The sequence below is a fragment of the Epinephelus lanceolatus genome, chromosome 13 (assembly GCF_041903045.1).
Source record: "Epinephelus lanceolatus isolate andai-2023 chromosome 13, ASM4190304v1, whole genome shotgun sequence".
NCBI lineage: Eukaryota > Metazoa > Chordata > Actinopteri > Perciformes > Serranidae > Epinephelus > Epinephelus lanceolatus.
Genome location: NC_135746.1, coordinates 16021428 through 16034678, shown reverse-complemented (window position 1 = coordinate 16034678; position 13251 = coordinate 16021428). Strand labels below are relative to the sequence as shown.

Genomic DNA, 13251 nt, shown 5'->3' with positions numbered 1-13251 from the left:
TCGGAAGTTTGTTTCTTTGTGTGTGTGTGTGTGTTTGAAAGGAACCTTGTCTCGTTCTCTGCGTGGTTCAGAGTGCACAGCACACGACGCACTCTCCGACTTACACACAGTAAAGCCCTTATTCGCTGTAGCAGATTTCTTGCATAGAGATGGATAGGAATGAGAATGAGTCGGCAGCCTGTGCGAAGGGTCAAAGAGTGTGTTTGTGCAGTCCTGGAGAGGAGGAAGTGAAAGAGCCCTTTTACCCCACAGTCAGCCCCCGGCCCCCATCAGGTGCAGCTGGATGCGTGTAGGCCACATAAAGCAGAAATCTGATACAGCAGATAGTACATGCATTCTCATGGTATTTTTGAGTGTTTGTGTTCGAGTGTGTTTAGGCCTTCACTGGATCTCAGAGCTCTCATTTTAAAGATTAACATAATTTCAGTTTTTGCAATAAAAATACTCTTAATGCTCAGTCTTTAAAATCGTGTAAAACATTCCCAAAAAAGACGTCATTGGAAGCAAAATAGCCCAAAAACTACAAACTGACCATTGCATGACAAACCTGTTTTCACTTGGGGAGTCTCCCTGTTAAGTACACTGTGAACAAACCTGCAGCTATTGTCTGTACCCTTTGGCCTACAGTCTTCACCTCAGCACAGCACATGCCTGTGATATTGACACAAACCTGCCAATAGGCTAAAGGTCTGTGGAAACCCATGCGTGAAGTAATTTGAATGTAAGTAACACTTTCTGGATGCCACAGATAAACGGTAGCGTGTGTGGAGTGTGATAAGAATTATCTATTTCAGTGGTGACGGAAGTACTTAGATCTTGTAGTTAATTAAAAGTAGCAACACCATTGCAGAAATACAGCGAAAGGTCCCACATTTGGAATGTTACTTAAGAAAAAACTCAAGTTTTAGCATCAAAATATAACTGAAGAGTAAAAGCAGACATATATACAGAAAGGCCCATTTCTGTATATATGTTGTTGGTGGGTGGAGCTTATTTTAAATACTTCATATGCTGCTGTTTTTCCCCCCAGAGGTTGATAAAGTCCTGCCCTAACCTATCATATTGCATCATCATTTATTTGTCAATTATATTTTGTATTATTAATCAGAATCTGCAAAGTCACCAAAGCTATCAAATAAATTTAGTGGAGTTAAAAGTACAATATTTCCCTGTGAGATGTTTTAGACTAGAAGTAGAAAGTAGCAGACAATGGAAATACTCAACACTGTAAGAGGAAACTATTTGCTTTAACTTAAAAAAGTTGGTGTCTGGAACAACTTTGAAATTTTAAGTTGACTGAATTTGAAAAGACGAATTGGTGGTTAGCATTGTCGCCTCACAGCAAGAGGGTTCCTGGTTCTGTGTGGAGTTTGCATGTTCTCCCTGCGTCAGTGTGGGTTTTCTCTGGGTACTCTGGCTTCCTCCCACAGTCCAAAGACATGCAGGTTAACTGGTCACTAAAACGGTGGTCCTATGTCACACAATGAGAGAGGTTTAAGGATGGCCGTTGTCACAACCTTGCAATCAAAGACAGACTGGGATAAAGTTCTGATAGTGTCAGAAATTTGGGGTGACCATCTCACTGTGTGACTGCTGTCATGACCTGCGTCTATTAACCAACCAACCAACAGAAATGCAGCACGACATGACATGCTGATCAGTGCGACAATGCTAAATGCTAGTAGACGCTAATAAATGCACTTCAAGCCTCTTCTCCTTTCCTAGCCACGACTGCATCCACATGGTCCTCCTCCTTCTCCTCTTCTTCAGACTTTTTCGACACACATATTGTAAAACTTCAATCCAAAGCCTAGTCCCAATGAAACGCCCAGTCCCTTTCACTAGCCCAGTGTGGCTACACATTTTTGCCTGTCTCAGTAAGACACCTGGTCTGGTTGTCAAGCAGCTCATATTAAGTTCTTTGGATGTATAAAACAGGTTGTTGTCTACCCACTTGAGCTAACGTTAGTAAGGTGCTTTGCCAGGTGTGGATGTGAGCGTGAATGGCTGTCTGTCTCTATGTGTCAGTCCTGAGATAGTCTAGTTCAGCCTAGTTCACATTACACGATTTTCACTGCAATTTTGACGTCGCAGAGGATCTTGAGAGCCACCTTGGGTCGGAGGTGAGTCGGCAGATAGTCTGCCACGACGAGTCCTCATGTGTGAACAAGCCCACGAGCAAGTCGCCCACTCGTCTGCGACTGGGACTGGATATCTGGCATGCTAGAAAACTGGAGAAGTGTGACACGACTGACAAAGAACATCAACCAATGAGAGGCAGGATACGTCCCACGTCAGCATGCAGGAGGACGGAAGAAATGTGAGGAGGACAAGCCGCACGGTTGCCACTTGCCAGGTCCACTTATTAGCCGCGACTTTGGGCTTACAAATAATGGTAGTAGCGGGTTGCGTTTTTTTGGGACTTGTTTCTAAAGTGGAGTTGCTTATTTGGGCTTGCTCTCTGAACATCGCCTTTCTCTATATATATCCGTCGCTTCTTTTGGGCTTGTTTCCATAGCCCTGGTTCCTTGTTTCTCTCCCAAGATCTGGCAACACTGACAAGCCGGCAAGCAACAACAACAATGGTTGCGTCCACAGGATCACGGGGAGCACATTGTATTTGGACCCAGGCCCTGGAGGCAGATCGTGGTGAAACGACACTAACTTTTTAAGTAAAAACAAATTGTTTTTACAGTAAGTTCAACAGGTTTTTCTTACAGAACTTGAACCGTTGTCTTAATATAAAATAGGGTCCTTTGTGTCACATTTTGTGTATACAGTGTTTATTGTACAGTCCATACAGTATGTATGTATACACAGTCCACATATAGCACATCATCTCTGCCTGACCCTACACTGTGAGACAGTAGCACTTATCAAAGGGTTAGTATATCTAATATAATTTAGCGTTCTTATGTTCTGACTTGTTATAGTATTAAAACCCTTTTGATTTAATTTTTAAACAGTGGATTAAACTCATAGTTGGCTTAAATTTAAATAAATAATTGGATAATATAGTAATCATAAATATGGAATAAGCACACATCAGATCATTGAGTCATGATCTTCCTGCCACATGCCTCCTCTGTGAGCCCCTTCACTCGTCAGTCAACACATCATACAAATGTACCTTTGTGTTTTTGGCTGGGTTGCTACAGTAACAGTGTGTCAAGTGTCAAAGTATCAAACTAAAAGGTACAAAATATAGTAGAAAATAAGGAGGAATCACTTCCTCTGTGACTGTAGTACAAAGTTTGTGTTTTCAACAAAAAATGTGCAGCAGAAAATGAGTCCACAGTTTTTGAGGAGCATACCAGCCATATGTCCATGTGCAGCTTTTTAAAAATAGCAGAGGAGAGGCCATTGTTGTTGACATAAGTGGCATTCAGTTCCCTCCTGATGAGCTCTGTCAACAAAAACATCACTGCATGTCATCATCAGTACAGTGTCCCAGCAGTCCCTCCTGTGTCCTGGTGGTAACAGTGCGTCATGGTGACAGACGGGTTCGGAAGGAGCGTGGTCGGATCATCATGCTGACTTTGCGTAGGGAGTAATAGTCAGAGTCTCTCCAGGAGTACCAAACAATTCCGTCAGGACCCAGCGGGCCCCGGCCTTTAGGAGTGTAATGGCCTCCCTGCAGGAACAGGAAGTAGTTAACACTCTCATGACTTTAAAAGCATTAATACAAGGTCATGGCTGTCTGTGTGCACTCACCCTGTAGTAGACGCCATTAAGGTTGGCGTAGAAGCACTGGTTGTACCACCAGCCACCGTGGGAGATCTCAGCGCAGATGTTGCCGCTGTCTGGTGTGCTGAAGCCCTGCTTGTCATGATACCAGCTGAAGGAGTCCTGCACTGTCCCGCTGAAGCCTGACACATGGAGACGGTACTGATGATCCTCATCCTCCACACTGAGAGAAGACGCGCACAAACAGAGAGGAACATTAGGAAATTATGCAAAAGGTTGTGCATGTTTTGCAATAACTCAGAAGTAAGCCCATGTGTTTGCCAACTGTTTGTGCACTTCTGTAAGACAGTGACCTGAAGCTCTGGTAGAGGGCGTGTTTGTGCTTGTTGCTCCAGTCCTCCAGGTCAATGCGGAGGCTGTAGTCTCCCTGGGTGCTCAGGTCGTGTATGTGATTATTGCCCAGCCAGAACTCTGAGTGCAGGTCACCGAATCCGTCCCTGTAGTCCCTCCAGCTGCGATCGAAGCTCAATGAGCCGTCAACTCGTCGCTGGATCACAGTCCAGCCACCACCTGAGGCAAAAACAAGGTATGGCACTGGGAGGGCAAGCATATGCCATGTCTAATGGGTTATATGACTTGTTCCCATCTGGCTAACGGAGGAATACAGGTGGACTGCACCCAAACAACCCCACTCTGTGCTTTCCAACACTGAGGAAATTCAGCTGAAATACAGCTTAGCCAACTTGTGTGATTGTGTTTGTGACTCACCATCTGTGTCCATGTCACAATAGACCTCCACAGGCATGCCAGCCACTGATGGCACTACTGTGTAGAGACCTGATCTCCTCACTCCATTGTAGTAGATGGAAGCACAGTCTATAGGACAGTTCCTCACATGCTGCATCCCTATGGGAAGAGTGTGAGACAGGGAGTAAATCAACAAGGATAGTTTGGCGCCCTCTGCTGGGAGCTCATAACACATGAGACTGCATGTAGAGAGTGTACCTGGGTGCAGAGCTTCTTGAGCACTCATCAGCGGGTTGGGACGGACGACGTTGATAAAGCACCCTGGGCTTCTTTTTACTTTATCCACCAGGAGTGTGAGATTATGGAGCTGGTTCTACACAGAAATACACCAAAAAAAAAAAAAAAATCACCAACAGCACGTAGATTCTGATGCTTTTGTTTTCAAAATCTTGATGGGTGTACCTGGAGGTCGAGGATCAGAGTGCCCTGGAGGTGCAGCAGGGTGGTAGCTTCAACATAGTGATGCTCCAACTCATGAAAACGCTGCTCCAAGGAGATATTCAAGTGGTTTCTCTCCTCAGTCTGAGAGCATACATGAATATATTACCAAAGCATGCACACAGACAAAAAACAGGCAATAACTGAGATCTGTGTAAGAAACCGTTTGAATCAGGGGTGTCAAAGTCATTTTAGCTCATGGACCACACACAGAAATTTGATCTCAAGTGGGCTGGACAAGTAAAACCATTGCATAAATAACAACACCTCCACTTTTTCCCCTATATTTTGCTGTAAAGAACTGCAGCTACACTCTGAGTATGTTTATCCATCTACAAAACAGATGAACAGCCAGAGATGTCTTAAAAAATAAATGCAACAATATGTCGCAGTTTTTCCACATTTAGTCACTCACTGTCATTACATGTGCATGTGAAGTTTTCTGCTTCCTGACAAACCATTCACAAGCCAAAGTTTTGGCAGTGACTCATCAACAGGGTTCCATCAATATTGTTTTAAGATTAACATCCGATTTGCTGATTTCTTTTTGTGCTGAAGCTGCTGATTGACAACATTTTGCACAATGTTCATTATCTTTAAATATGGCCACATTAAGTATTCATTGTGTTTTCAGAGAGCTGTATTCTGGCCAGAGTGAAAAGGCCTCTTAGTCTTCACAAGGGCATTAATATCAGGTTTGGACCCCTTGGCTGATCAGTTCTGGCCGATGGACCATTTGTTTGGCACCCCTGTTTTAAAGGTGCTGTATGTGACATTCAGAGTGTTAATATAGTAGCAAGCCACTTTAGATAGAGTTATAGTGGAGTTTAGACTGGTGTCATCACTTCCCACAGATATGTTTATGTGAAATATTGGGGAGTAATAATTAAATATGCCCCCCTATTTGGAGCCTGCAGGTGGATTCTGAAGTGGAGGTAGGGCTGAAAGAGCAAGCAGCAGTACTGATGCAGGGCAGCAGCGGCATGGACAACGCAAAGGGAAAGCTTTTGTAGATGACATATGGAGAGTGACGTATGATGTGTGTATGAATCAATGCAGCTCGAGTTGACTGCCTGAACTGTTTGCAGGCGTTGTGTGTTGTATTTGGAGTTTGTGGTTTGTTGTTTGTTGTTGTTGTGTTGCGCACATGTGAGTATCCCACTGGCTAGCTCATCACCGCCCCCTGCATTGAGCTCATTGGGCGGTTACCGCTGATGTCAGGATGACATCGTCATGAAAGCGCAGTGCCTATCCACTGGTTCCTCCCTAGTTAACACCGCTAGCCCTGTCAGCACTGTTGCTGTTGTTTAGCACTGTTCATGGAGTTAGCACCATTAGCTGCTAGCCGCCAGCTCAGCCACCTCCATGTTCTGATTGGCATAAAAGATCTAGTGCTTGGGTCTTCAACTGGGGGTCAGCTACCCCTCGGGGGTTCTCAGAGTTACCACAGCGGGGCAGCCAAATTATTGTTTAATAATTTAAGTTTTAATTAAATTATTTTCTAAAATCTATCTGAAAATACACATTTCCATTAAAAATACCACATATTACTATCAAAGATAATGTGGTGTGTATGTGGTCTATTCTGAACCTGGACTTTCCATGACCTCCAACCCTGCAGCCCTCTCCCATGTACAACACATGAAACCTCTTCACCCTCCACCTTTGGCCACTGCCCAGCTGGGAGTCTCTGTTTGTATAGGCTCACTGCCTGAGATGCACGAGGCAACACGTGGAAGAGTAGGAGGCTAATCCTGTTAGTGGCTGAGGTCAAGGACATGCTGGGGGGGAGCCAGCTTGATGACCAGGCACCACGTTACAGTGCAGAATTGTACACAACCCATGTGTTTCCTGTACTGAGAAAGTTGTCTCCTTTCTTTAAAAGTGAAAGTGCATATGAAATCAGATCACGTTCGATACTTGGAATCTAATATTCATGTCTGTGTTTCAACCAAATAAAGAAATACAAAATAGAGAGGTAGATATTCAATAAAAAGTCTGGCTCTGAAAGGTTATATTTAATGCCACACACAGAAAAACAAAATAAATTTACCCTCCAAATTAATGAAAAAGTCTGTTTTGTTTCCTCTGTGAAAAGACACAGTCACATTGCCACAACACCCAGTGAGCTCCAGGTGGACTAAAGCGAGCGCTCAAAGCAGTTGAAAGGATTGTTGCTGATAGTTGACCCGCTCTGCTAAGTCGATACAGAGCTCTCACCTGCAGCTCCAGGACTCTGATGCGGTGCCGGTGGTTACTCAGCTCCTCTTGCAGCTCAGAGATGGTCTCCTTCAGCGCCACGATCTGCTGCTTCCTCTCCTCGTTCTCGTGCAGCCAGTAGGAAACCTCGTCTGTGCAGCGGAACATATCAGGGCACTTCTGCTCATCCAGCTGAGGCAGTGTGGCCACCAGCCGACACATCCCATCCTCCATCACCTGTTCCATGACAAACAACATCTAACTTTCAGACCCCAGCTGTGACTGTGACTTTTTCTCTGACAAATTAATAAATTCTACAACTGTCAGATTCAAAGATTAACTGCAGCACATTGCTGACAGCAGAGAGAGTTTTTATTTTCAATGCCATGTCCTCACAAACCAGCCACAAGCTGATCTTGTGCTTTTAAGTCAGATATAAAGAGAGGACTTCAAATGCTTGTGCTGATATAATCACTTTATGCTCTGGCAGTATTATCTTGATACATTTCTCAACCACTAGAGAGCTTTAGTTTGTACTGTGACCACTCTTGATATCGCTGTGTGTTTAAGGCCAGTGTGCACTGCTGCAAATCTATAAACAAGACTGTTTTATTGATTTTCTTCCAGGTATTTAAGTCACCAGATTGGCCAAAAACATGCATTACTATCTGATTATTTTATCCTTAAACAATCTAAATTGATTTTCCAGAAAGTTAACTTAATCCTGATGTATGTCCATACTGTGAAATTGCAGATTGCAACAAGGCTGTGGTTAATGTGTTGTTAGGTTTAGGCACAAAAACCATTTGGTTATGGTTAGGACAAGATTTTTTTTTTTTTTGGTTTAAAATACCTAGTTTTTTTTTGGGGGGGGGGGGGACAGTAATGACTTGGCAAAAAAACAACCGCTTCTCGTATCAGTATCCCTGCTTGACAGTGGTCTGCAGCCAACACATTCTCATTCTGACCTCATCAGATATTAACATTTTCATCATTGGCTTTCCACGTCCACATACGACGTGCAAGGTACTCTGGGTTGTTGACGTTGACAAAGCACCGGATTTTGACGGAGTGAGACCGGGCTCCTGCAGCAGGTTGCAAGCCATCCACCACCCTCTCCACCTGCCAATGATGAAGTCAGCTAATATCAGGGGGGTAAATACAGACAATGCAGGCAGTGCAGTTGCACTGGGGCCCCTGGGAAAATCTATAGATAAACTGATGATTAATTTCTTTCTCTCTCTCTCTCTCTTTTTTTTTGATATTTTGTTCGAGATATGCAATGATGATTGCTGGGTAATATGGAGGGCCCATCATAAAAGTGTGTACTGGGGCCCGTCGTAACTTCCTTACCCCACTGGCTCATATACTATATCACTTTAGAGATGATGATATGATATGTATGAAACTTACAAATGTAACGTATTTGTGGTTTGCAAAAACATTCAATGCCAACATTTTCCTCTGGTGACTGGGCTGCAATTGCACGGCAGTTGATTGGAATACAGCAACAGTGTTTATAAAGAAGAAATTCTGGGCTGTAGTCGACTGTCATTTGTTGTTGTTGTTCAGATTAAGATTTTTAAAACATATTCTGATCGTATAAATACAGTATGATGCAGTGCTTTAGATATTACTATCTGTCCAGGCCCCAAAGAGGTAAAAGTACAAAATATTTTACATTTTACTGATTTGTCTTGCAACCCCTTGGAGGTGGCCTGACCATTAGCTCGAGAACCACTGGACTAAACTAGCTGCAGAACAATTACGTTTTCTGCTACAGCTGTCTTGTATGTTTAATTCTGTACCTCTGGCAGAGCACTACATACATTAAGTATTTATGTAAATGTAGTTGCTATTGAAACATCATTCTGATACCTGCACAGCTGCTCTCTCACAGAGCTGATACATCTCTGGAGTAAAAGGAGGAAAAAGCCTGCAGTAATAAGTCTCTATCTCTTCCTCTGCAACATAGCTTTGGCTTGTGTTCAGGATGTTTACAGTGATCACCTGGTTAGTGTACTCCCCACACTGGGATCCCCCGCCATTGCGCTGAGTGGTAGTGTTGAGGTCGTCTGCTTTGGCCTCTGGGAGCAACACGATGAGGATACAGAGAGCAGAGCACACGCTCCAGCCGGGAGGATTGGTTAGGGACAGGAGAGACATCGCTGCCGCCCGGTTAGTCTGTCCCTGCCTTGTCAGTGAGAGCGAGGACGGGACACGGGAGTGTGTGCTTCACCATGTGAGGCTCTGCTGGCTCTCCCTGAGAGGAGAGGAATGCCGAAGATCAGTGTGTTGTGCTCCTACAGTGGAGTATAATTCTTTCTGTCTGTCTGTCTGTCTGTCTGTCTGTGTGTCTCTCTCTCTCTCTCTCTCTCTCTCTCTCTCTCTCTCTCTCACACTCACACACACTCTCTCACTCACACACACACACACACACACACACACACACACACACACACACCTGTCTCGGAACAACTAGGACCTGAGAGTAGGAGAGTGAGATTAACTCTATCACATTACTGTAGTTTATCCTCTGGTAACTCAATAAACACACACACACACACACACACACACACACACACACACACACACGCTTGCTTACGTCACCTGCTCTCAAATCCAAACTGAGGTTTTGACTTAATCAAGTTTAATTAGGAGGCAGGTAATAGTTTATATATCGTATGGTCTCGCTCAAAACCATGCACATGTGCACAGATATATAGATCTGTGCACATGTGCATATATAGATATACAGATATCATCATTAAATGTGGGATTGTCCTTTGCAGCAAATAGATTTTGGTATCACTAAACAATAATCCTCATTAATTAATTAATGGTAAAGAGCTGAATTAAACTTTAAAGAATAGTTATTCTACTGTTAAAGAATGAAACAATAATTGGTAAAGATGACTATTTATTGGCAATGCTATAATTGTTATTTTAACAGTTTATTGTTGCACAAATGATGACAAGTCTATAATATATTCTAAAGTCTAGGTTTTGTTTCAACACAGGAAATTGTTGAGTGTCAAAACACTTAATTTCTTTAATTCTGGGGAATTTTCAGGGACAAATTTTTGCCTTTTCTGCATGAATTTAATTTCATCAAATTAAAAATCCTCTGCTACTTTCATGTTAATAATAACCAAATGATTTGTAAACCTTTGACATATTGTTTATGAACTGTCTATAAGCATTATTTGGATGGCTATTACAAAGTGACAACTGATCTTGTCAGTGGAGCATGTGATTCTGTAGAAAGATAGCTGACTGCTGACTCTCATTTCAAACTAAGAATGATTCTGGTTGGTGGTTTGGTCCAAGCACCAACCCAAAGCATCATCATCATCAACAGACTGTATGAAGTAATCGACTTAGCCATTGTGACATCACCCATTTGTTTGTGGGCTGTTCTTAAGCCTCAAGTTTGGCATTACAGCATTTTTGGCATTTTTTGGAGCCAGAAACGACCATAGTTGGTTGAAAGGATGAATGTGACTGAGAAGCCAAGGACACTAGCCTGCCCCCTTAATTATGTTTAACATTAAGCTTTAATAAAATGTAAATGGGTGAATTATATGAAGAGGGAATTAGCTGTAGAGACTAAAATCATTTTTGTACCAGGCTGTAAACATGATCATTTCTGCTGTAAAGTTGGACATTGTAACATGGGGGTCTATGAGGACTGAGTCACTCATGGAGCCAGCCTCAAGTGGCCGTTCAAAGAACTGCAGTATCTGGCACTTCCGCGCTAGCTTCATTTTTCAGCTGTTGAGGTTAACGCTTTGCTTCAATCAACTATCTTTTTTCAGAATCACACATTATTAAGTTTGTTGGGGCATGGTAGTGGGGGTAAGTGGGGGCCCCAGTTGGAGGGAGGCCCCTGAAAAGCCTGAAATGAGAAGTTTGGTTTTGTTTGCAGTCGTTGTTTTATTTAATTACTGCAACAACTACATTAAAACTGGCTGAGTAAATCAGTTACAAGAAGAAAAAAATCAGACTCTCTTTGAGGCCCCTCTCACCCCTCAAAGACACATAATGGTTTAGTCCACCCCTGCACTAAGATTCGTCTCTAACTGAGGCCAAAGTCAAGTCAACGGGAAAATCAAGGCTCTGTAATTAAAAAGAAAGAAAGAAACCAAACTGACTATAAAAATAAATAAATAAACAAACAAAAAAAAAGATGCATGACAAAGACATGGATCAAGAGGGGTAGAGCAGGGGGCCCACATGACTAGAATTTGATGCTACACTCCTGTTTCCAACACTTTACAGCTGCATAATAAATAGTTTATAAAGCATATACAGACATTATTTAAACTGCTATTATACCCCTGCATTTTGAATGTTGCACCATTTATTTATTTTAAAAAAAAGCTGCCATTGCTGAGTTGTTGTGTTAACTTTTCTAATCCCATCATTCTCATCTCCAACCGTGTTTATCTGGTGGTGCAGTGCTGCATGTTCATGTTGTATGAACACTGACTTTACTTTCTCTTTATAAATGACAGTTGCATTAATGGTGCATAATTAATCACCATTTTAATGGGGCCAAATTAATGTTACATGGTGCTTTGTAAATCACCTATTTAGCATTAACTAATTATTATAAGCATTAGTTGTACCTTAATGAAAGCCAGTATGTCATTGTTTGTTAACAATGAAATATTTTTTTAAATAAAGTTTAATGACATATCAATTTACCATTTATTAATGATGATTATAAAGTTTTATCTACTTTTTTGGTTACATTCCTCTGGTGGCAGACACAGTAAATGGTGGTGTACTCACCCCAGTCACAGACCATCTTCTCCCCCCTTCCCGGCCCATTTCAGGCCGAGGGGTTCTCTCCATTCTCTTCCTTTCCTCCTCTGTATCTCGTCCTGTATCAATCACTCTCTGTCTCACACTGTGTGCCTCATGCTCTGCTTCTGTCTCAACCTCACTCTCTCCTCCCCTCTCTCTCGCTCTCCGTCTCAGTGTAGACATCTTAGTCCCATAATCCACCTCTAAGAGGATTCACAGCCACTGAGGGATGGAGGGAGGCAGACAAATAGGGCGGCGGTAATAAAATTATTGGGAAAAAGACAAAATGCTGCAAAATGTGCTTTTTTATCAACTAGCAGTATTTATTTCTTTCATGATAGAGCTTGGGTACTAAACAATGTTGCATCAAATGCTGTGGCAACATGCACTGACTGTATTTCACGGCTATAAAGCTTTTTTGATTTTCATATCACGAGGAACAAACTGATTATGTTACAGACAGATCAAAGAAACAGAGATTTTTCAGATTTTATTTTTAGATAAATAAATAGTGTCAGTGCATTTCGTGCTGTTTTTTGGAATCAAATATACATAAATTACATGCATCAGCAAAATGCCAGCACCTACAGTGAATAAGCATCACCTACAGGCACAATAATCCCACTCCATGCTCGCGGTAATGAAGGCTGATGTGAGTGGGAGTACGAGGGGTGCTGATCCTATTACAGTGGCCAAGCTGCTCTTTACATCTTCATGCTCTTGACTATGGCTCAGCAAACATGGTCTCCTTGTTATAGGAAAAATCTAAAGGCTAATTAAAGCCCAACAGTTATTAAACAGACTGTTATGCAACAAAAACTATTAAAAAAGAATCTTAAACCAGCATTCTGTACCGTGACTGTACTTTATCAATTTGCAACACTGCCTGAGGAACTCTTTGACACATAAAGAGGCCCTGAGAGAAAAAAGCAGCTTCCTGCTATCTTCAAATGACTCCTCACATCACACAGAAGACAGGGATGTCTTTTACCTGGCCAATGCATTGCAAATTTGATCATTACAAATTGAAATCCACCTTTAAAGTCTCAGGTTAAATGTCCATGTTGCACCTGGTGGTGTCTGCTGTGTGCATGTGAGAGAAGCTGTGTGTGTGAGGCCACATGGTGGCACCATGTAACAACTTGGTGGCCATGACTGTGGTGATAATGAAATTCCCTACAGGCAGGACTGCTGCTGATACTAGCAGAAGACAACAAAGCCAGAAAAGACCTGAATGAATGCAGAAAATGATGAGTAACGGAATCTCTGCAATGTGACACCAGAATTGATGAAGTGTTTATTATCATT

At 42.4% G+C, this 13251-nt stretch overlaps 1 protein-coding gene across 1 annotated transcript; it reads right to left on the bottom strand.

Moving 5' to 3' along the window:
* Positions 1 to 2766: 2766 nt before the first annotated feature.
* Positions 2767 to 12080, bottom strand: LOC117270555 (angiopoietin-related protein 2). The gene is made up of 9 exons (XM_033648227.2): positions 11929 to 12080; positions 9142 to 9394; positions 7153 to 7368; positions 4897 to 5016; positions 4693 to 4807; positions 4456 to 4593; positions 4041 to 4257; positions 3715 to 3910; positions 2767 to 3634 (listed from the first exon to the last, which is right to left on the bottom strand). Exons 2-9 carry the CDS (start codon positions 9295 to 9297, stop codon positions 3488 to 3490), a joined length of 1305 nt encoding a protein of 434 aa, XP_033504118.1. The 5' UTR covers positions 9298 to 9394; positions 11929 to 12080; the 3' UTR covers positions 2767 to 3487.
* Between the last annotated feature and the right edge of the window lie 1171 nt (positions 12081 to 13251).